This window comes from Rattus norvegicus, chromosome 5 (assembly GCF_036323735.1).
Source record: "Rattus norvegicus strain BN/NHsdMcwi chromosome 5, GRCr8, whole genome shotgun sequence".
NCBI classification, from domain to species: Eukaryota; Metazoa; Chordata; class Mammalia; order Rodentia; family Muridae; genus Rattus; species Rattus norvegicus.
The window spans coordinates 40,147,016-40,171,916 of NC_086023.1; the positions used below are offsets into that span (position 1 = coordinate 40,147,016).

A 24,901-nucleotide genomic window follows, 5' to 3' on the forward strand; every position below is an offset into this window, starting at 1 on the left:
ATACGGAGAATCAGAAGCCTTCTTCCAAAAGAACAGCTGCTAAAGCCAGCTCCTGAGACAGTGTTTACTCCAGTCCTGTGCCTTAACTTACTGGTTGTTTATTGGCTTCAATGTGAAGTTGGTGAGAATTAACTTTTGGGGGATTCCATGTAGATAGTAAGTGATTTATCAGTGAGGGCACAAAATGTTTAAGATGTCAGATATACAGCACATAGTCGACATTGCTATATTTCTGATGTGTTCCCTGAAAGTACCCATATTAGACACCTAATTCCTAACGTCACATGTTAATGATACTTGGAAGTGGGATCTTTTTGGGTGATTGGCTTTATTTAGATCAGGTGTGAGAATGAGGAGGTGGGATGCAAGCAGGCTCCGCACCATTACACCTTAGATGCCTCCTCCATATCAAACACCAAGAGCCTCTTAAATGCCATTCTCTTTCTCCCTGGGTTTTTCAAAGCAAGTCTTGCTAGATAGCCCAGGCTGGCCTTGAACCTGAGGCTTGTTTGCTGTTACAGAAAGAGAAGAATAGACCAACACAGCAGGCATGACTAAGTGCTTGTAGCAGGTGTAAGCCTACCTTCAGCCTCAGAATCATTACCCAGACACACGCCGTGGGCCACTCAGTTAGGTATAATCAGATAACAGGTAAAACCTTCTCTTCTCAAAGTGAACGCACTTCTTAATCTATGTGGTAATATGAAAGATAGCAGTCAACTATAAAAAGTGCTTCCTGCGTAAGGTACGTTCCCCGCCCTCCTTCACTCATCCCAGGGCCATACAGAAGCTGTGCAGGTCCACTTAAAAGCCTGCCTTGTACTGAACCCCCAGTGAACTAGACTGGTGGGGGGAGGGCGGCAATGGGGGGAGGGTTGGGAGGGGAACACCCATAAGGAAGGGGAGGGGGGAGGGGGATGTTTGCCCGGATACCGGGAAAGGGAATAACACTTGAAATGTATATGAGAAATACTCAAGTTAATAAAAAAAAAAAAAAGGAAGAAAATACTTAAAATTCAATAACTCAAAAAAAAAAGCCTGCCTTGTTTGAACTCTATTAATTTTATTAATTAACTGTATTAATGGCTAGTTTTAGTGGAAAGAGTCAGAGTTCTGATTTTTTTCTTAAAAATTATCTCAGCAAAACAAAAAATGAGTTGATTTCTCCGTTCTCCAAAACAGTATGTGCTGTATTAATCCCTTCTCTGAGGTTCTTACTCGGTTGGGTTCAGCTTTTGGATCCTCCCACTCCCTTCTGTCTGCTTCACCACTTTTATGTGTACTTTGATTTTTAACTCGACTACCTTCTGTTAAGATCTGTGTCATGGTGGCTGGGAAGATGGCTCAGCTCTTAAGAGCACTGGCTGCTCTTCCAGAGCACCCAGGTTCAATTCCCAGCACCCACGTGGTAGCTCACAGCTGTCTGTAACTCAAGTTCCAAGGGATCCAACACTCTCAACACTGATAAATGTGCAGACACTAAACAGCAATGCACATGAAATAAAAATAGATAAATCATTTTTTTTTATTAACTTGAGTATTTCTTATATACATTTCAAGCGTTATTCCCTTTCCCGGTTTCCGGGCAAACATCCCCCTCCCCCCCTCCCCTTCCTTATGGGTGTTCCCCTCCCAACACTCCCCCCATTGCCGCCCTCCCCCCATAGTCTAGTTCACTGGGGGTTCAGTCTTAGCAGGACCCAGGGCTTCCCCTTCCACTGGTGCTCTTACTAGGATGTTCATTGCTACCTATGGGGTCAGAGTCCAGGGTCAGTCCATGTATAGTCTTTAGGTAGTGGCTTAGTCCCTGGAAGCTCTGGTTGCTTGGCATTGTTGTACATATGGGGACTCGAGCCCCTTCAAGCTCTTCCAGTTCTTTCTCTGATTCCTTCAACGGGGGTCCTATTCTCAGTTCAGTGGTTTGCTGCTGGCATTCGCCTCTGTATTTGCTGTATTCTGGCTGTGTCTCTCAGGAGCAATCTACATCCGGCTCCTGTCGGTCTGCACTTCTTTGCTTCATCCATCTTGTCTAATTGGGTGGCTGTATATGTATGGGCCACATGTGGGGCAGGCTCTGAATGGGTGTTCCTTCAGTCTCTGTTTTAATCTTTGCCTCTCCCTTCCCTGCCAAGGGTATTCTTTTTCCTCATTTAAAGAAGGAGTGAAGCATTCACATTTTGATCATCCGTCTTGAGTTTCGTTTGTTCTAGGGATCTAGGGTAATTCAAGCATTTGGGCTAATAGCCACTTATCAATGAGTGCATACCATGTATGTCTTTCTGTGATTGGGTTAGCTCACTCAGGATGATATTTTCCAGTTCCAACCATTTGCCTACGAATTTCATAGACTCGTTGTTTTTGATAGCTGAGTAATATTCCATTGTGTAGATGTACCACATTTTCTGTATCCATTCCTCTGTTGAAGGGCATCTGGGTTCTTTCCAGTTTCTGGCTATTATAAATAAGGCTGCGATGAACATAGTGGAGCACGTGTCTCTTTTATATGTTGAGGCATCTTTTGGGTATATGCCCAAGAGAGGTATAGCTGGATCCTCAGGCAGTTCAATGTCCAATTTTCTGAGGAACCTCCAGACTGATTTCCAGAATGGTTTTACCAGTCTGCAATCCCACCAACAATGGAGGAGTGTTCCTCTTTCTCCACATCCTCGCGAGCATCTGCTGTCACCTGAGTTTTTGATCTTAGCCATTCTCACTGGTGTGAGGTGAAATCTCAGGGTTGTTTTGATTTGCATTTCCCTTATGACTAAAGATGTTGAACATTTCTTTAGGTGTTTCTCAGCCATTCGGCATTCCTCAGCTGTGAATTCTTTGTTTAGCTCTGAACCCCATTTTTTAATAGGGTTATTTGTTTCCCTGCGGTCTAACTTCTTGAGTTCTTTGTATATTTTGGATATAAGGCCTCTATCTGTTGTAGGATTGGTAAAGATCTTTTCCCAATCTGTTGGTTGCCGTTTTGTCCTAACCACAGTGTCCTTTGCCTTACAGAAGCTTTGCAGTTTTATGAGATCCCATTTGTCTATTCTTGATCTTAGAGCATAAGCCATTGGTGTTTTGTTCAGTAAATTTTTTCCAGTGCCCATGTGTTCCAGATGCTTCCCTAGTTTTTCTTCTATTAGTTTGAGTGTGTCTGGTTTGATGTGGAGGTCCTTGATCCACTTGGACTTAAGCTTTGTACAGGGTGATAAGGATGGATCGATCTGCATTCTTCTACATGTTGCCCTCCAGTTGAACCAGCACCATTTGCTGAAAATGCTATCTTTTTTCCATTGGATGGTTTTGGCTCCTTTGTCAAAAATCAAGTGACCATAGGTGTGTGGGTTCATTTCTGGGTCTTCAATTCTATTCCATTGGTCTATCTGTCTGTCTCTGTACCAATACCATGCAGTTTTTATCACTATTGCTCTGTAATACTGCTTGAGTTCAGGGATAGTGATTCCCCCTGACGTCCTTTTATTGTTGAGGATAGCTTTAGCTATCCTGGGTTTTTTGTTATTCCAGATGAATTTGCAAATTGTTCTGTCTAACTCTTTGAAGAATTGGATTGGTATTTTGATGGGGATTGCATTGAATCTGTAGATTGCTTTTGGTAAAATGGCCATTTTTACTATATTAATCCTGCCAATCCATGAGCATGGGAGATCTTTCCATCTTCTGAGGTCTTCTTCAATTTCTTTCCTCAGTGTCTTGAAGTTCTTATTGTACAGATCTTTTACTTGCTTGGTTAAAGTCACACCGAGGTACTTTATATTATTTGGGTCTATTATGAAGGGTGTCGTTTCCCTAATTTCTTTCTCGGCTTGTTTCTCTTTTGTATAGAGGAAGGCAACTGATTTATTTGAGTTAATTTTATACCCAGCCACTTTGCTGAAGTTGTTTATCAGCTTTAGTAGTTCTCTGGTGGAACTTTTGGGATCACTTAAATATACTATCTTGTCATCTGCAAATAGTGATATTTTGACCTCTTCTTTTCCGATCTGTATCCCCTTGATCTCCTTTTGTTGTCTGATTGCTCTGGCTAGAACTTCAAGAACTATATTGAATAAGTAGGGAGAGAGTGGGCAGCCTTGTCTAGTCCCTGATTTTAGTGGGATTGCTTCAAGTTTCTCTCCATTTAGTTTAATGTTAGCAACTGGTTTGCTGTATATGGCTTTTACTATGTTTAGGTATGGGCCTTGAATTCCTATTCTTTCCAGGACTTTTATCATGAAGGGGTGTTGAATTTTGTCAAATGCTTTCTCAGCATCTAATGAAATGATCATGTGGTTCTGTTCTTTCAGTTTGTTTATATAATGGATCACGTTGATGGTTTTCCGTATATTAAACCATCCCTGCATGCCTGGGATGAAGCCTACTTGATCATGGTGGATGATTGTTTTGATGTGCTCTTGAATTCGGTTTGCCAGAATTTTATTGAGTATTTTTGCGTCGATATTCATAAGGGAAATTGGTCTGAAGTTCTCTTTCTTTGTTGTGTCTTTGTGTGGTTTAGGTATAAGAGTAATTGTGGCTTCGTAGAAGGAATTCGGTAGGGCTCCATCTGTTTCAATTTTGTGGAATAGTTTGGATAATATTGGTATGAGGTCTTCTATGAAGGTTTGATAGAATTCTGCACTAAACCCGTCTGGACCTGGGCTCTTTTTGGCTGGGAGACCTTTAATGACTGCTTCTATTTCCTTAGGAGTTATGGGGTTGTTTAACTGGTTTATCTGTTCCTGATTTAACTTCGATACCTGGTATCTGTCTAGGAAATTGTCCATTTCCTGAAGATTTTCAAGTTTTGTTGAAAGTTTTTAGTAAGATCTGATGATTTTTTGAATTTCCTCTGAATCTGTAGTTATGTCTCCCTTTTCATTTCTGATTTTGTTAATTTGGACGCACTCTCTGTGTCCTCTCATTAGTCTGGCTAAGGGTTTATCTATCTTGTTGATTTTCTCAAAGAACCAACTTTTGGTTCTGTTGATTCTTTCTATGGTCCTTTTTGTTTCTACTTGGTTGATTTCAGCTCTCAGTTTGATTATTTCCTGCCTTCTACTCCTCCTGGGTGTATTTGCTTCTTTTTGTTCTAGAGCTTTTAGGTGTGCTGTCAAGCTGCTGACATATGCTCTCTCCTGTTTCTTTCTGCAGGCACTCAGCGCTATGAGTTTTCCTCTTAGCACAGCTTTCATTGTGTCCCATAAGTTTGAGTATGTTGTACCTTCATTTTCATTAAATTCTAAAAAGTTTTTAATTTCTTTCTTTATTTCTTCCTTGACCAGGTTATCATTGAGGAGAGCATTGTTCAATTTCCACGTATATGTGGGCATTCTTCCCTTATTGTTATTGAAGACCAGTTTTAGGCCGTGGTGGTCTGATAGCACGCATGGGATCATTTCTATCTTTCTGTACCTGTTGAGGCCCGTTTTTTGACCAATTATATGGTCAATTTTGGAGAAAGTACCATGAGGAGCTGAGAAGAAGGTATATCCTTTTGCTTTAGGATAGAATGTTCTATAAATATCCGTTAAGTCCATTTGGCTCATGACTTCTCTTAGTCTGTCGACATCACTGTTTAATTTCTGTTTCCATGATCTGTCCATTGATGAGAGTGGGGTGTCGAAATCTCCCACTATTATTGTGTGAGGTGCAATGTGTGTTTTGAGCTTTAGTAAGGTTTCTTTTACGTATGTAGGTGCCCTTGTATTTGGGGCATAGATATTTAGGATTGAGAGTTCATCTTGGTGGATTTTTCCTTTGATGAATATGAAGTGTCCTTCCTTATCTTTTTTGATGACTTCTAGTTGGAAATTGATTTTATTTGATATTAGAATGGCTACTCCAGCTTGCTTCTTCTGACCATTTGCTTGGAAAGTTGTTTTCCAGCCCTTTACTCTGAGGTAGTGTCTGTCTTTGTCTCTGAGGTGTGTTTCCTGTAGGCAGCAGAATGCAGGATCCTCGTTGCGTATCCAGTTTGTTAATCTATGTCTTTTTATTGGGGAGTTGAGGCCATTGATATTGAGAGATATTAAGGAATAGTGATTATTGCTTCCCATTATATTCATATTTGGATGTGATGTTATGTTTGTGTGCTTTCATTCTCTTTGTTTTGTTGCCAAGACGATTAGTTTCTTGCTTCTTCTAGGGTATAGCTTGCCTCCTTATGTTGGGCTTTACCATTTATTATCCTTTGTAGTGCTGGATTTGTAGAAAGATATTGTGTAAATTTGGTTTTGTCATGGAATATCTTGGTTTCTCCATCAATGTTAATTGAGAGTTTTGCTGGATACAGTAACCTGGGCTGGCATTTGTGTTCTCTTAGGGTCTGTCTGACATCAGTCCAGGATCTTCTGGCCTTCATAGTTTCTGGCGAGAAGTCTGGTGTGATTCTGATAGGTCTGCCTTTATATGTTACTTGACCTTTTTCCCTTACTGCTTTTAATATTCTTTCTTTATTTTGTGCGTTTGGTGTTTTGACAATTATGTGACGGGAGGTGTTTCTTTTCTGGTCCAATCTATTTGGAGTTCTGTAGGCTTCTTGTATGCCTATGGGTATCTCTTTTTTTAGATTAGGGAAGTTTTCTTCTATGATTTTGTTGAAGATATTTACTGGTCCTTTGAGCTGGGAGTCTTCACTCTCTTCTATACCTATTATCCTTAGGTTTGATCTTCTCATTGAGTCCTGGATTTCCTGTATGTTTTGGACCAGTAGCTTTTTCCGCTTTATATTATCTTTGACAGTTGAGTCAATGATTTCTATGGAACCTTCTGCTCCTGAGATTCTCTCTTCCATCTCTTGTATTCTGTTGGTGAAGCTTGTATCTACAGCTCCTTGTCTCTTCTTTTGGTTTTCTATATCCAGGGTTGTTTCCATGTGTTCTTTCTTGATTGCTTGTATTTCCATTTTTAATTCCTTCAACTCTTTGATTGTGTTTTCCTGGAATTCTTTCAGGGATTTTTGTGTCTCCTCTCTATGGGCTTCTACTTGTTTATTTATGTTTTCCTGGAATTCTTTCAGGGATTTTTGTGTCTCCTCTCTATGGGCTTCTACTTGTTTATTTATGTTTCCTGGAATTCTTTCAGGCATTTTTCCGATTCCTCTCTGTAGGCTTCTAGTTGTTCTCTAAGGGAGTTCTTCAAGTCTTTCTTGAAGTCCTCCAGCATCATGATCAAAAATGATTTTGAAACTAGATCTTGCTTTTCTGGTGTGTTTGGATATTCCATGTTTGTTTTGATGGGAGAATTGGGCTCCGATGGTGCCATGTAGTCTTGGTTTCTGTTGCTTGGGTTCCTGCGCTTGCCTCTCACCATCAGATTATCTCTAGTGTTACTTTGTTCTGCTATTTCTGACAGTGGCTAGACTGTCCTATAAGCCTGTGTGTCAGGAGTGCTGTAGACCTGTTTTCCTCTCTTTCAGTCAGTTATGGGGACAGAGTGTTCTGCTTTCGGGCGTGTAGTTTTTCCTCTCTACAGGTCTTCAGCTGTTCCTGTGGGCCTGTGTCTTGAGTTCACCAGGCAGCTTTCTTGCAGCAGAAAATTTGGTCTTACGTGTGGTCCTGAGGCTCAAGTTCGCTAGTGGGGTGCTGCCCACGGGCTCTCTGCAGCGGCAGCAACCAGGAAGACCTGTGCCGCCGTTTCCGGGAGCTTCAGTGCACCAGGGTTCCAGATGGTCTTTGGCTTTTTCCTCTGGCGTCCGAGATGTGTGTGCAGAGAGCAGTCTCTTCTGGTTTCCCAGGCTTGTCTGCCTCTCTGAAGGTTTAGCTCTCCCTCCCACGGGATTTGGGTGCAGAGAACTGTTTATCCGGTCTGTTTCCTTCAGGTTCCGGCGGTGTCTCAGGCAGGGGTCCTGCCGCTCCTGGGCCCTCCCCCACGGGAGCCCAGAGGCCTTATACAGTTTCCTCTTGGGCCAGGGATGTGGGCAGGGGTGAGCAGTGTTGGTGGTCTCTTCTGCTCTGCAGCCTCAGGAGTGCCCACCTGACCAGGCGGTGAGGTCTCTCTCTCTCATGGGGTCTGGGAGCAGAGAGCTGCTGTGGGCCGGGATCCGCGGGAGTGGGACTTCCGGTAAACACAGAACGTGCCCGGTCCTAGAGGAATTCTGCTTCCGTGTGTCCCAAGCTCACCAGGCAGCTTTCTTGCAGCAGAAAAGTTGGTCTTACCTGTGGTCCCGAGGCTCAAGTTCGCTTGTGGGGTGCTGCCCACGGGCTCTCTGCAGCGGCAGCAACCAGGAAGACCTGTGCCGCCCCTTCCAGGAGCATCAGTGCACCAGGGTTCCAGATGGTCTTTGGCTTTTTCCTCTGGCGTCTGAGATATGTGTGCAGAGAGCAGTCTCTTCTGGTTTCCCAGGCTTGTCTGCCTCTCTGAAGGTTTAGCTCTCCCTCCCACGGGATTTGGGTGCAGAGAACCGATAAATCATTTTTTAAAAAGTGGGATTTGTGTCATGACCTGGCCCGGTGTCATGTTCTGTCGCGCGCCTAATGTCCCACCAGTTGTTAGGGTGAGAGCTGGGACCTAGAGGGAAATTCAGTCATGTTTGTCCTGGGTTCCATCGAGATAGGTGTGGGGATAGGCTTGATTTCTATTACAAATGATGTAACATTACATATGTTAGTACTCCTAACACTTCTTGAGACTGTGCCTCAGGGATCACAACCTGTATAAGTTTAGAAGTTCTGAAAGACAGTCATGACCTTGGTGTATAGGTTTAGATAGTGTCCAGATAGAATCCTGATGCTAAAGACTTTTTAGCTGACCTCCAAGAATACCTAACCTCCCTCTCAGAGGTAGTCCTTCAAAATAAGAAAAGATTAGACCTGATATTCCTTAAAGAAGGAGCCTGTGTGCTACACTGAAAGAATGTTGCTTCTATACAGACCATTCAGGAGTAATTAAAGACTCCATAAATAAACTTAAAAAAAGGTTAGACAAAGACAGACAAAAAAAACACATAAGAGATGGTTCGAGAGCTAGTTTAGTAGATCTCCCTGAATGACTACCCTACACTCTGCTACAGCTGGGCCATTATTAATAATTTTCTTGGTTTTAGTTTTTGGCTCCTGCGTGACAAACAGGTTAATTGCTTTTGTTAAAAATTGAGTGGGTGCTGTGCGGTTGATGGTCCTGAGACAACAGTACCAGTCAGTTAGGACAACTGGTGAGACCAAATACGAGACTTGATATCAAAATTCTAAGATTAGAATTATTTAGTAGGAGAAGATGGGAATGAAAAGAAAATTATACGAATTCTAGGTTTAAAAATATAAAATTAAAAGAGTTAGCCCCAAAAGCCACAAACTCAGGGCTAAGCCCTGCCGCCAGGAATAGCAGGCCATAAAGATAAAGAAAAGGAATGCAGGAACCAGCTCAGGCTATCGAGGACTGACCCATAAACCATCCAAAGACATCCCCCCAGCTTACTCAGAGTCATACTTTAACCAGATGTACTCCAGACCCTGATAAGCCCATACTTGTGCTTCTCAGCCATTGTGTCCTGCAGAGAGCACTCCAAGAAACCGGGCAGCCCAAGCCTAACCAGAGGTGTTTCAAATACAGATGCTTCATCAATTTTGACAAACTTTTAAAAATAATGAGGACCTGAAGACCCTACCCTTCTCCTGATTTAGTAGCTCTGTTCCAGGAACCAGGGGGCCATAAAACCTTCTGGCGTCCCCTTATCTCCTGGAGCCATAAAACAATCTTGTAACTTGTGGTACATTCCCCTTTGACATCCCCCATCCCCTGGTGCTCACAGCCTCTGCCTTTAAATACTCTTTTTCCCAGCCTCTCGGGGCCGACACCTCTGTCTCCTGCGCGGGATACGTGTCGGCCCGGAGATCTCTGTAATAGGTCTCCGTAATAAACCTCGCCTTTGCTTATTACATCCAAAATGGTCTCTCTGTGTCTGGGGTCCGCGATTTCCCAAGACTTGAGTAAGGGTCTCTCTGCGTGGGATCTTTCACAGTAAGAAGGACGCGCGGCAACAGGATTCTTCTGCGAGCAAGCCTTTACTGTGTTACAGCTCTTCTTAGTGTTACAGCTCTTCTCAGTGTTACAGCTCTCTTAGTGTTACAGCTCTCTTGAACAGGGACCCCGAGCAGCAAAATCGCTCGGCTTATATAGACAACAGTATGCTAATTATCCCTCAGGGATTGGTGGGGCTTGGATCACCCCACTACTTGTCCTCCAGGAATTGGCGGAGAATGAATCACCTCATTAGCATATTAACGGTCAACTGACACCTGGTGCATAAACCACACATGTGCAGTACCGCTGTTCACCACTAGAGGGAGCCCTAGCAAGGGGACAAGCCTGCACATGCACAGTAAGTCGTTTATATCCAGACAAGGCTGGATGTCGGCGCCATCTTTGTTTCGCCGCGCCGCTCTCTACAATGTTCTGGTTATTTGCTGTACTCTGGAGGCAAGAGGATGGCTGGTGGAGTTCTGGGCAAGCCTAGGCTACCTAGTGAGATCCTGTCTCAAAAACCAAGGAAGCCGAAAGAAAGATTGCTACTGTTTTCCATCTCTTTTCCGGAGCTATGACTTCCTCTGAGTACAGTCTCTGTCTCCCTCTTTTATACGGGGTGGAGCTCTGTGAGTACTGTTCGACACATTTAGTACAGCTTAGTGAGAACTCGGGCTGCAAGGAAAGCAGGGTCACCCCTTACATAGGTTACTCTGTCTGGTTTCCTGGCAGTTTGCAACTATTTTGAAAATTTTATCATCTGAAGAAGTTGGCAGGCAACTACCATATTATGTTATATTTTTTAAAAAAATAAATTAAGAAATTTACAATTAAGTTTTGGAGACATTAATTCCCTGAGCTAAATTTTGCTCACATTTTCTTATAGCTTTATAGGTTTTTTTTCTGCAGAAGTATGTATCATAGTCATACGTCATTGCAAATTAATTAAAATTTTTCTTTGCATTGTATTTCTCTGTTGTACAAGTACCATAAAAACTCACTAAGAACACGTTCTTTTTCTTCTACTTGATGGCCATAGATAGCGAGATAAAATTAAAATGTCACGTCTTGGATGTATTTAGCCTCACAAGCAGAACAGCCATGCTGGTCAATTACAGTGCGTCTGTCCGCGGGCGAGCGCTGCATTGTCTCGCCTGGGAATGAACAGATGCTAAGTGTGCTGTGGCGGACACGTGTCACTGCCCTGGGCTTCAGTCTTATGTCTGACACCAGAACCGTGTAGAAATGACTTAAAACTACAGCTCCTCCATACTGTTTCCGGAAAGGCTTTCTTGTGACTATAAAGTTGAGGAATATACTATTGCTAAATTGAATGCCATGCTAAAGGGGGCATGTGAGTCAAAATTACACATGTTTGTGTATGTACAGAATATATGATTATATTTACTCAGTTCTTATAAGGGTATCCTTTTCCCCCTTCAAATGTTTTCTGTGTTTTACTATCTTATATGAGCTGTCACTACAAATAGGCTATCATCATCATCATCCTCATTATCACCAACACCATCATCATCACTATCATCATCATCATCATCATCATCATCATCATCATCATCATCATCATCATCATCATCATTAGGTACATCCTTTTAATCCACTGTTGAGTAAGATGTGTTAAGGGCAGAATGTCTCAGCTAGCTGCACCCTGATGTGTGTTTAAGCAGCTCCACGCCTGGCCTTTCCTTTTCTTATAACATGAATGTGAAGGTGATTTTTTTTTGTATGTGTTTGTTTTTTGTTTTGTTTTTGTATGTGAGTTTATTATAGATGTGTAGTTGGGAGCTTAAGAGGGAGAGGGCCGTGCTAACTGAATGGGCTTGGGAGTCAGCAGTGCTGGCCAGGTGGTTCTTTTCACACCCTGGGACTGGAATTTGGATGTCAGGCCTTGTGTTTGTCAGACTGCTCCTACCTACTGAGTTATTTCCTCAGAGCCACTTTTAGGCCTTCATTATACTTCATAAAGGTGATTTGGAACTTTTGTTGTTGTCGTTGTTGTTTTGAGACATGAATTTTTACTCTGTGTGCAGCCCTGGGACCCACTCTGTAGCAGGCTGGCCTCAGACTTACAGAGACCCTCCTTCTTCTGCCTTCCAAGTGCGGAGATGAAAGGGACGCATCACTCCCACCAGCTTAGAACCTTTTAAAAAGTATCATTCTATCGCTTAAAACAGATTTGGTGGTAATCTGTGAAATTATTAGGGTTTACTCGTCTTCCCTCCTTCTCTCCCTCCCTCCCTCTTTCCTTCCTTCTGCAGCCCTCCTTTTCCTGGTGTGGTAGATGATTTTCTGTCTTTCCTAGAATTAATTTAAAAAATTGTATTTTCTTGGGCAATTAACCATTATATTTTTTTCTCAAGTTTCAAATGTAATTATGTTGGAAAATATTCTCTTGGAGTTATTTAATTTTTTAAATATTTATTTATTTATTTTTAATTTTAAATTTTTATTTATTTTATTTTTTTATTTATGTATGGTACTAAGCTTCCATTTATTATATTAAGAGATCTAGTACTTTCGAACAAGTAATTATACCCAAATGCCAAACAAATTCCAAACCCAAATAATTACTTTTGGGTTCATATATTATTTCTCTTCAGTTTCTGTTTTCATTTCCTTTGAAATTTTGCCTTCTACTTTTATTTGGTTTTTGGCATTCTTTCTCCAAATTCATAATTTGGCTTTTTAATCTATTTGCTTTTTGTTTTCAATTTATTTAAATATTTAGGTGTGAAATTACTTCTGAACATTGGGAGGTATTTTAAATTCTGATATGTAGTGTTTTTAGTTTCTGTTGAAGTATACCATATCTTTGACCTTGTTTTTTTGACAGAGAATTCTGTGTCATCTTCACAGTATAAAAGCTATTTCAGGGGCTGGAGAGATGGCTCAGCATTTAAGAGCAGTGGCTGCTCTTGCAGGGCCAAAGTTCAGTTCCCAGCTCACACACTGGCCTATTTACAAAGGTCTGTAACTCAGCCCCAGGGGTCAATGCCCTCTTCTGATTTCTTAAGTACCTGCTCACACACATACATCTTATACACAGACATGTAAAATAATAAATCTGTTTTAAAAGTTTATCTCAGGCAGTAGAACTGTTCTATTTTGATTTTCATGTGTGTATTCCCATGTGTTGGTGCATGTATGTTTTTGCATGGAGGACCAAGGTTGGCTTTGGCATCTTCCTTAGTAGTTCCTCATGCTGTATGTCAAAGCAATGTCTCTTGCTGACCCAGGAGTCTTCCTTTGGGCTAGTCTAGCTAGCTGGCTTACTCAGATGATTCTCTGTCCGTCCACACATTTTACACACTGGGTTCCTCACAGGCAGGCTCCAGCACCCACGCTGGCTTTATTGGAGACAGGATTTCTGGAGATTCAGTTTTCCGATCTTTCTTACCGACTGAGCTGTCTCCCCACCTGTCCACCTCTCAGACGGTAGTTTCATATAGGAAAACCTGTAACCAATACGTAGAAATATCTTTTCAAAGATGACAACTTTTCTTTCACCCTACATTACAATGTTATACTTGACAAAATATATCTTAATTAGAGGTACAACTAATATGAAGGCTAATAATTTATTGACTTAAATAGGTATTTATTGTTGGAATACATAGCTTATTCTGTTTTGAAAGTTTGTGGGAGATGGAGACTTGCCTAACATAGACAGAAGACATAAAAATAAGGGCTGTGAGCGTGTGGCCCAGGGGTAGTGTGTGGCTCAGGGGTAGCATGTGTGAGCCCCAGCCTCAGAGCTCAGCAGCACGCGAGCACACATGCACAGGTGTAGGCTGCACACCTTGTAACTTACTACAAGCAGCTGACGACACAGTCATTATTGACAGTACTAAGTGTAACGATCACCATAATTGTGATTTGGGAAATAATTCAACTGTTAGTTGATTGTCTGGACTTTAGGATTCCTTGTGTGTGTGCATTTTTTTTTTTTTTGAGAGCCTGCAGTGACTAATCTGAAAGCTTCTTATATATATCTGAATGCTTCTTCATGGACGAAAAGGTTCATGTGACCTAATCTTTTGTTTGTTTGTTTCTTTTTTCTTTTTTCTTTTTTTTTTTTTTTGACAAGGAATAACAGTGTAGATAGAGGGAGAAGGGGAGAGAAAGAGACACTCTAAACCTGAAGAAAAAACGAATTGGGCTATGTGCTTTTGTAAAATGCTTTAAATGTGAGAGGGAACCTAAACAGAAAGTTAACTCCTACCTAGGAAAACTTGTCATTAGGGAAGCTTGGTGGTTTTTTCTCCTTTGTTTTTGCTTTTGAATTTACTTTAGAAGCAGGGTCTCATGACTCCAGACTGGCCCTACCTCACAATCCTGTGTCTGCCTCCAAATGCTGAGATTCCAGGCTGCCTAGGTAGGAGGTCGGCTTCTCTGTGGAATTGTATAACTGAAAGAAAGATTACACTTAATACTTCTAAATGTGTATATGTTAGGCAGGTCTCAACCTTACAAACATTCAAAACAATAAAACCATATATCCTAACAGTAAGTACCCACTTAAGACTTAAATATTTTACTTTAAGGGTAGGAGCCAAGGTCCGCTGTGTACCTTGCTGTCAGAAAGTTCTTGGTTGTGAATGGGATCCTCCTGACCCTCACTAGGTTCTACTGTCTGTCTTTTGCAGAGGATACAAGCTAGCATTCTAAAAGCGTTCAACAATCCAACTACCAAGACTGCTGATGAGGAAACTAGAAAAAAAGTCAAAGGTATGGTGACTCTGTTAAAAAGTATGTTATAGAGCAATTTCTTCCTCCCTCCGAACAAGGCTTGGGGAACATCACAGAGTGGGGGTGGGGGGGGGGATGGGGAATCTAAGAACCAGGGGAGAGGCAGAGTGCTGGAGAACATCTTCTTCTGTACACGGCCTGCCCTCGAACTCACGAACTCTCAGCCTGAACAGAGCTGTCCTGAAGAGGGGTGGGATCTAAAGCGAATCCTCCAAGTATATTAATGCTGTTAGCGGTTGCTAGAGGAAGAAGAGTTTTCCAGTGATATAGCCACTGGTTACATGGCCATGTGTCTTTAAATAACCTACCTGTACCCATTCTCCTGTAGAGAGGCAGATGAGGTCACCGGGAGTGGGGGAATAGAAAAGTGTTATGGGGTAAATGAGGTGAGAGACATGTATGAAAGTGCAGTGAAGCCCTGTTGTTATAGAACAGGAATATATGCTAATAACCTAGAGCAGGTTCTTTACAGAGGAGCACTTGAGCATGCGGACTAATCTCTAAAGTAGTTACCTTCAGAGGAGACATACCCCCAGACTCTGACATAGTGGTGCAGCGGAGCAGAGACACTGCCCAGTGACGTTTCTCCCCTTTCCACAATATTAGAGGTGAAGCTGGGCTTCGTGACTCTATCTGCAATATTCCCACAACTCCTTCGCTTGGGACATCAGGAATGTATGGACTGCTGATAGCAGAGAGCTGTAGAGTGAACTTGTCTGGGGGCTTGCAAACGCACGTTCGAATATGTTACTTTACTATTACATTGGTTTTTACAAAGACAGTGTTGTGTAGTGTTTTACGGCGTGTGTGCTTGTGTGTGTGTGTGTGTGTGTGTGTGTGTGTGTGTGCTTTGTGTGTGTGTGTGTGTGTGTGTGTGTGTGTATTGCAGAGATACTATTGTGTAGTGCTTAAGTCTTGTGGGCAGTGACTAAGGAGACAAATCACACAGGAACTAGCCCTACATTACTTAGTATGTCAGACAGTGCTGTGTGTTGAAGATGAAAAAGTGTCAACTGCAAAATACCTTGATTTTTCTCTGAGCCCTAGTCCTTAAGAATGCTTGCTAACTTGAGTCTCTCAGTTATAGGAATTAGAAACATGTGAAAAAGCGTATCTTTTATGTAAGAAGACTAAAATTTTGTTACATGTGACTAGGATTCGGTTCACCCAACTTTTGAGAGACTTCAGCATTCTAGCAAGAGTCTCTGTAGTAATGTTGCAGTGAGGGTCATGTGGGTGTGGCTTCCCAGATGGAAGAATGGATTCAAGAATGAATTTGTGACTAGAGCCCTGTGCTGTGCTACCGGGTGGACAGTGTGGGCAGGTACTTGGGTACAGTGGAAAGGGCCGTGCCCTTCTCTGTTAAAGGGAGGCAAGAAGTCTCTATGGCTGGGCACAGAGGCAGATGGATCTCTAGTGAGCTTGAGAGCAGCCTTCTTTGAGTGACAAGGCTACACAGTTGAGAACCTCACTTTCACAAATTAAGGAGCTGGAGATGCTCAGAGGACCCACATTCAGTTCCCAGTGTCCACAGAGGTGGCTCATTGCCATCTGTAATTCTAGGCCCAGAGGACCCGACACCTTCTGACGTACATGTATATGGTATTTATGTACAGGTAAGCAAAACACTCATATATTAAATACATGAATCTAAAATGAAAAATTAAAAAGGGGATACTCCCTAAAGGAAAAGGATGGGAGAGACTTGCTCTGTGTTATGAAAAACTAGACCGGAAGCCAGAGATCCTTGCTGGTTGCCTGCCTGTGCAGTTGCATTACCTAGATTTATCCAGACAAAACGTCTGTAAGTCCAAAGATGTTGCAGGCTCACTGTTTGCTTAAGACTTGAGACTAATAATAGCAGTACGTCTTGCCTCCTTCAGCCCTTTGCTGCAGTCTGCCAACACGAGACAAGCTGGTGATGAAGCAAGGCTGTTTGGATATTGTGCTTTGAGTTTATGTCCTGTGACATCCAATTCCAACTCTTAGTGTATAGTTTCTCTTGAAATACTGTTAATATGGGTCATCATTGTGAAGGACTCTGTAAGACGTCATTTGTGTTTTATTTCTAACTTTTATTTTTGTAGTAGTATTCTGTTTATATTACATGTCTGTAATTTATTGATAAGTGCTCTAACATTCTGTTGTAGTTATAGTTGGGCATAGTGGTACACACCTTTAATTGCAGCACTTGGGAGGCAAAGGCAGGTGGATCTCTAGGAGGTTGAGGCCAGCCTTGTCTACATAATGTGTTCCAGGACAGCCAGAGCTACATTGTGAGAAGACCCTGTCTCCCCAAGAGGCGGGTTGGGCATAATTCCTCCAGTGTGTGCCTTGTTACTCTGCGTTGCAATGCTGCCACCTAGTGCATGCATAGAGCAACAGTGCTGCTTTTCTTTCTATTTGTGTCGCGCGTGCGTGCGTGCGTGCGTGCGTGCGTGCGTGCGTGCATGCGTGCGTGCGTGTGTACGCTCAAACGAACCACAGTATTTTTTAATAGTTACTAAAAATGTCTATGGGTATTAAAGTATGTCTTCCCCGGTATTCAGTGCTTTGAATAATGCATTTAATAGTTTTCAACAAAGGTAGAGGTGTGCAAAGGATAGATTTTTAAAACCCAGATGAACAGTTTTGTTATTATACTTTCTGTCAGCTTGACAGTGGGGGCATATGCCTTTAATTCCAGCACGTGGGAGGCAGAAGCAGGCAAACCTCTGTGAGTTTGAGACCATCCTGTGTGTATATCAACTTAACTACACATATAGCATCGTGTTTGGTCAATTTTCTCCAATACCAGGTTTTTTTTTTATAATTTTAAATTAATATTTATTTTCCAGTTACCAGTTCTAGAAAGTATGGTCAATATACTTTTTTTCCTCCATCTTTATTAAATTGGGTATTTCTTATTTACATTTCGATTGTTATTCCTTTTCCTGGTTTCCAGGCCAACATCCCCCTATCCCTCCCCTTCCATTCCCCTCTGCATCCTCCCCCCATTGTCGCCCTTTCCCCAACAATCACGTTCACTGGGGGTTCAGTCTTGGCAGGACCAAGGCCTTCCCCTTCCACTGGTGCTCTTACTAGGCTATTCATTGCTACCTATGAGGTCAGAGTCCAGGGTCAGTCCATGTATAGTCTTTAGGTAGTGGCTTAGTCCCTGGAAGCTCTGGTTGGTTGGCATTGTTGTTCATAAGGGGTCTCGAGCCCCTTCAAGCTCTTCCAGTCCTTTCTCTGATTCCTTCAATGGGGGTCCCATTCTCAGTTCAGTGGTTTGCTGCTGGCATTCGCCTATGTATTTGCTGTATTCTGGCTGCAACACCAGTTATTTTAAGGCCAACCGTTAGCACAGTTTCCTTTAATCTGTAAGCACTTCATAAATCAGATTATTTCAACTTTTTTTTTTCTTTTTCTTTTTTTCGGAGCTGGGGACTGAACCCAGGGCCTTGCGTTTGCTAGGCAAGCACTCTACCACTGAGCTAAATCCCCAACCCCTTATTTCAACTTTTAAAGTAATCACCAAGCACGTGTGTATATGTTTACACTAATTGCCCAGATTGAGTTCTGATTCTATGTTCCCCACACTGTCTTTTACACCTCCTTTCATAGCTGTGGTTCTGGAATCTTTAGCCTTGAAAACAGTTATTTTCCCTGTTCTGTCCACCTTTAGATTAGATACAGAGACATTAAAAACATTAATTCGAGTGGCTGGAGTGTAGTATGGGTTAATCGTTATTGTTATATTTACCTCTTAAAGATAATGTAGACTAACAAGATGACTCAGCAGGTAAAGGTGTACACTGCCAACCCTGACAACCGGAGTTCAATTCCTGGGACCTACACGATGTTAATTTTTAAAGATTATGGAACTCAATGGTCATAATTCCTTTACAAAATTGTTAAGGAGAAAACTGTAACATAACATATTAAAATACATTATTGTATGTAATACAGAAGCTGTACTTTACCTAAATGATTTGAGTAGTAGCATGTCACTGTTGGGTCAGTGATTGTTCTGTGAATTTTTTAATTTAGGAGAAGTGTGTTCTTTTACAGCCTATGGAAAGGAAGGCGTGAAGATGAACTTCATAGATCGGATCTTCATTGGCGAATTAACTAGCACAGTCATGTGTGAAGAATGTGCTAACGTAGGTACCCAGAATTCACTAGTGGAATATACTGCAGTCACATTGCTTTCGTTGTGTTGCCTTATTTCTCAGGTATCACAGTGGTTATCGGAAGATAACAATAGCAAAATCATGTGATTTGATAAATTGATAGACTTTCAGTAACAGGAAGCACCAAATTCCCAATGTTTGTTACACACACACACACACACACACACACACACACACACACACAAATGTAATGAAACCATTACTGAGGAAAGTAGAAACACACTGCTCTGCAGCTTTTCTAATTTAAAACAGCCAGTGATAAAGACAGCAAAGAGCTTTCCTTCCACAGGGAGCCCTGTCACTAAGAGAAAAACCTTGGCAAGTGGCTATGTAATGATTTTTGTAAAATATACCTTCCGCTTCTAGAAAGTAAGCACAGTTTTAAGTTTGTCTAAGTAAGTGTGTTCCCATATATGACTATTTTTCCATGGTTTCCTCGTGAGGTTATTAATGCTTCTCGTCTTTCCATTGGCTGTATGTGTAGCTCAGGCTTTTAACAGGAATTCCTGTGTCAGCCTCCCGGGTGGTAGGACACAGGCACATGCCACCTGCCACATGTCTGACAAGCCTGTCTTTTGAATAGGATTGAGCATATTAACTTCTGGTGTAGACCGATGAGAGGGAAATCCCTGTAAAACAAGTAGCGGTCATAGTACCAGGCCCTACAATGTGGGAACAGAAGGAGACTATCACATTTGATTGAGGTTACATGATGTACGAAGGGGGGTGTGCATGTGTGTATACTCTTGACTTAATCTTTGATTTAGTACTTCTTGTTTCAATGCCATCTTTAACAACATAATGCATGCATGAATTTTTATAAATTTTTCAACTGCTTGTTAAGAAATAATTCTGAAAATGTAGTTAAATACAATAGGTTAAACTCATATCAGATTTTAATAAAGAAGTAAAAATTTTCTGGGACTAGAGAGATGGCCCAGAGGTTAAGAGCACTTGTAACTCTTCCAGAGGTCCTGAGTTCAATTCCCAGCAACCACATGGCAGCTCACAGCCATCCGTAATGGAATCCTATGCCCTCTTGTGGTGTGTCTGAAGACAGCTACAGTGTGCTCATAGACAGAAAATAAATAAATCTCTGGAAAAAATTTCCAGTTTTTCTGTTACTAGAGATAGTTTTAGAAAACAAGGATTATTTTATCTCCACTTGTTTATGACATTGAACATAAAATGTTAAACTAAAATGTATACAACATTGGGCACAGACACTAATCTCTCTTACAGCAGAATCTTCTAAAACAGATTATCCAAAGAAATCGGTCAAGCGCTTGTCAGACTCCTTATTCTTAACACTTCATACAGTATTTTAACTTGAGACTTTAAGTTATCCAAGAAGTCTGATTTATTTTGTTCTTTAACAACTTGTATGTATCTACGTTAGGTTCTAACTGAACTTCTCACTCTGGTTTTCCTTTTAAGATCTCTACCATGAAGGATCCCTTCATAGATATTTCACTTCCTATCATAGAAGAAAGGGTAAGGAGAAGAAATCACGGAACCCCTGTAAGGAGCGTGCATTCATGCAGTCATCTAGACATCTGTAGGGTTTATCTGTCACAGAGTGTGGTTTACACAGAGTTAGGTTTGTGTGGTGTGTTTGAGATCAGATTTGTGTATGTGTCCATCAAGTACATATATTTTCTTACTCTCCAGGATTAAATCTTTTAGCCTTCCATTTTGAAATTGTTAAGAAAATTACTCTTCTAAGTGGGATGGAGAGATGGTCAGCAGTTAAGACACCTCCATGGCCTCCATGGGCACTGTATGCAAGTGGAGCACAGACATTCATGCCATCCAAACACCCATACTAATAATAGAATTAAAAAATATTTTTAATAAAGAAAATTATCTTTTTATATTTCTAGTAAGTTACAAGTGTTGAAAAGAATTTATTTGCTGAAAATGTTTTATGTTACATGTGGCATAGGTTTCAAAACCTGTACTTTTGGGGAAAATGAGTAAATGCAGAAGTTTACAGGAAACAGACCAAGATCATAACAAGGGCACCGTTACAGTAGAAAATACCCATCCACCAAGAGCTGCCAAGAAGCATTCCTCACCTAAAGATAAGGCAAGTCAGATTGGGGGGAGGGGTATGTTTTTATTACTTTTACTGTGAAAGATCTCAAGCGTGTTCACAAGTAGAGACCAGTCTAAGAAACCCACCCTCCTGTTCCTCAGCTTCACAGTGTCCATGGCTGGTCATGTTCCGCCATGTGTATCACACCACTTCCTCCTGACCCAGCCCAGGTTCCTCGGAAGGAAGTCTCAAATATGTCATGTACTTCAAAGTGCATCTCTCAAAGCTGCTCCGTAGGGGCTGGGGGCCGAGCCTGTGGTGGAACACTTGCTTCAGATGGTCAGTACCCACCACAACAGGAAGTGAACAGTGAAGAGACTGCACAAACATAACCACGGCAGCAGCGTCGTGCTTGAACTCATCAGCAACATCCACCTATTTTAAAGTTTGGGTGTATGATCTAAAAGAAGGTCAACAGGTCACTGTTGATTAGCTTTTTAAATCTCCGTATAACCTACAGATTTCTTCTCTTATTTACTGAAGAAATGTGGTCCTATTAGCAATAGTCCCTGCATTGAAAAAAAAGTTCATTTTGCTCTTGCGTTTCCATGGCTTAGAAGTTCTTCTCTCTCTGTTACTCCCTCTCTGATGAAAGCTAGAGGGCAAATTTTATCTTTGACCATTTCTTTAATTTTCAGCAAGACAACTGCTAGCCAGGTACGGTGGCACAGGCCTGTATTTCTAGAGCTCAAGAGGCTGGAGCAGAAGGATCCCAGTAACACCTCACAGCAGTTCTGCTCCAGGCTGCACTACAGTAGCAAGTTCTGTGTCTGAAACTATAAATGAAATGGGGGACACGGCTGGGGGAGCGAGGGAGGGGCATTGCTGACTTTTGAATGGTAGTATATATTAAGTAGGGGCATGCAGTTTTTGGTGTCTCTCCATACCGCTAGCTATTGAAGAGCTTTATAGATACTATTTTTCTAGAGACATATCTGGTTGTTATTTTTCTATTAAAATAAAAAGAAATTAATCTGAGTTTGAATTTTATTTAAAAAGAATGAGTTTTATATGAAGTATTTTATAATAACTCAGACTCATGAAATTGAAGCTACTGTTTTTTAATTAAGTCTTATAAGTGGCAAAACTACAAAAGACAGCATGTGTGGTTTTCTCTCATTGCTGGTTTTTGTTTTGTTTTGCTTTTTCTAGTTTATTAGTTATATGTCCATCTGGGTGTCTGTCTGGTTGCTGATTGATTTAGTTTTTTTCTGACACAGAGTCTGTTGTATTGTAATTCTAGCCTGGAGCTCAGGCTGGCCTGGAACCCACTGAGTAGCTGAGCTAGCCTGGGGCTTGCAGTAGTCTTCAAGCTTCTACCTCCCAAGTGCTAGCATTACAGGTTAAAAGGTGTGCCATTTGGGGTTGGGGATTTAGCTCAGTGGTAGAGCGCTTGCCTAGGAAGTGCAAGGCCCTGGGTTCGGTTCCCAGCTCCAAAAAAAAAAAAAAGGTTTGCCATTTTCTATCAGTGGAGACTAGAAGTGCCTTGGTCGGAACTTCCTGTGGACTGGAAACCATGAGGGCACTTGGTTTTCATGTGCTCTTCTGTGTTCCTGCTGGTAAAATATGAGAGTGTAATAACTGTTCTTTAGCTTGTGGGCTTTTTTTGTTTTTTTTGGGGGGGGGTTGTTTGTTTTGTTTTGGTTTTATTTTAGTTTGGTTTGGTTTCAGGTTGTTTTGGTTTTGTTTTTTTTGTTTGTTTGTTTTGTTTTTTGTTTGTTTGTTTTTTTTAGACAAGGTAGCTCTCTCTATAGTCCTGGCTATCCTGGAACTTACTATGTAGATCAGACTGGCCTCAAACTCACTGAGAACCCCCTTCCTCTCTGCCTGCCAAATGCTAGGATTAATGGCATGTGCCACTAAGCCCAACCACTTTTATTTAACTTTAAAGTGATAATGGGGAAATCTGTGGATTGGCCATAAGAATTTTAATAATATGCTGCTTAAATATCTGAGAGAAATAGTGTCTGCACAGTACTAGTTGGACACGGAGAGTATTCGAGTATGCTGATCTTCAGATACTTTAATTAGATATGCAGACATGGATTCCATAGTGCTATAACTTGGCCTCGGGTTTGAGCCCCTTCTTCTTCTTCTTTTTTTTTGAGACAGGGTTTCTCTGTCTGTCTAGGAACTCACTCTGTAGAGCAGACTGGCTTCAAACTTAGAGATCTACCTGCCTCTGCCCCATTCCCTCCAAGTGCTGGATTAAAGGTATGTACCACCACTAGCCAGCCTTGAACCATTCTTTGTTGAATTTGTTTTCATGTGATATATTACTTTTATTGCTGTCTTTTTAGTTCATGGGAGAACAAAAGACTTTGCGTATGTTTACAAAGTTAGAAGCACACCATCTTCATAGCAACTTTTATTTTGTTTTGTCTGCATATATGTCTGTGAACCACATGCATGCCTGGTGCCCTTGGAGGCCAGAAAAGGGCATCAGATCCCCTGGAACTGGACTGATCAATGGCTGTGAGCCACCATGGGGATGTTGAGAATTGAACCCAGGGCCTCTCTGAACAAGTATTCTTAACTGCTGAACCATTTCTTCAGCACCAGCCGTTAGTGGGGTTTTTTTTCTGTTTGTTTGTTGTTTTGTTTGTTTGTTTGAGCAGGCTCTCACTATATAGCTTAGACTGAACTGAGATTTATGAAAGATTTTCTTCTCTTCCATATCACTACCTTGGCTGCCTCTTATTAAGATTTTTGAGAAAATTCAAGGAAGAAATAAATTTGCTTTTTAGCCATTTTCATTTGTTCTGTGTTTGTAAGGTTTAAAATGGATCTCCCCCCAACACTCAGTGTGTTTAGCAGAAACTCATTGAATATCTTAGAAGCTTCAGTACTGATCTGATAGTTGTTGACCTTTTTACTAGATTGTACTACAGTTAACCCATTACAACAATAGAGTTTCAGAGGGAACATGAAGAAGTATCAGGTTAAAAAGAGAAATAGGAAAGCATACTGTGCCCGCCCACACCTCATTGTTCCCAGTCCTCTCTCCTCCCTACACTGCAGGCACTTGTAGTCTGCTGAAGTCCAGCGCTCACGAAATCTATCCTATGATCTCCACCGTGTGTACCTTCTCTCCACACCGTCTTTTCCAGCAGGACTTCAGAGCTTCTGTCCCCTCTCTTCACCTATGGGGCCTTTGAACCGTGTGTGCCCTCCACTGGGAATAGTCTGTTCCAATCAGTATCTGGAGTCCTCCAATCCCCTAACCACACACTAGTTCACCCTTTATATTTCTATAGCACTTGCATGTTCCCTATAATAACAGGAGTGCTTAACAACATTTGGATTCTTGGCCATGTTGTACTCACTATTTTCAGTTCTTTACATCAATTATATTGAATAAAGCTATGAACTAAGAAATATGCCTAACAGGTGGAACTCTAGGTTCAAGGCCTCAGAGTGGTCATCAGAGTGAGTGTCAGGACAGCCAGGCCTACACAGAGAAACCCTGTCTTAAAAAACAAAACAAAAACCAAAAACAAGAAAGAAATATACCTGAGCTGTTCCAGATTACAGCTGCAGGAACGGGACTTAAGTAGGTTAAGTAAGGAATGTGGGGTTTTTCTCTTTGTTTATTGTTTGCTTGCTTACTTAATTTGAGGCAAGGCCTCACTGTGTCACCCTGGCTAGCCTGAAACTCTATGTTGATCACAGAGATCCACCTGATTCTGCCTTCCAACTCCTGGGATTAAAGGTATACACGATTGCATAGGTCAAGACTGTGGTCTTATCTGTGTATACCTATTCCCACTAGCATCTGCTTCTTTTATTTTATTTTATGTTTTATTTTAATTTTATGTGTATGGGTGTTTTGCTTGTACACGTCTGTTTACCACACACATGTGTGCCTGGTACCTCTGGAGGCCAGAAGAGGGACTGGGTTATAAAA

At 41.6% G+C, this 24,901-nt stretch overlaps 1 protein-coding gene across 6 annotated transcripts in view; it reads left to right on the forward strand.

Moving 5' to 3' along the window:
* The window catches only part of Usp45 (ubiquitin specific peptidase 45), a 73,468-nt gene that overhangs the window by 31,622 nt on the left and 16,945 nt on the right, over nt 1–24,901 (forward strand). For 5 of the 6 annotated variants that reach the window (XM_006237940.5, NM_001395561.1, XM_006237939.5 and 2 more), the window contains 4 exons: nt 14,619–14,700; nt 18,775–18,866; nt 20,334–20,390; nt 20,842–20,985. In XM_006237940.5, the coding sequence (XP_006238002.1) occupies nt 14,619–14,700; nt 18,775–18,866; nt 20,334–20,390; nt 20,842–20,985 (375 nt within the window). The remainder of the gene's footprint in view (nt 1–14,618; nt 14,701–18,774; nt 18,867–20,333; nt 20,391–20,841; nt 20,986–24,901) is intronic. The other variant, XM_006237941.5, reaches the window with a different exon arrangement.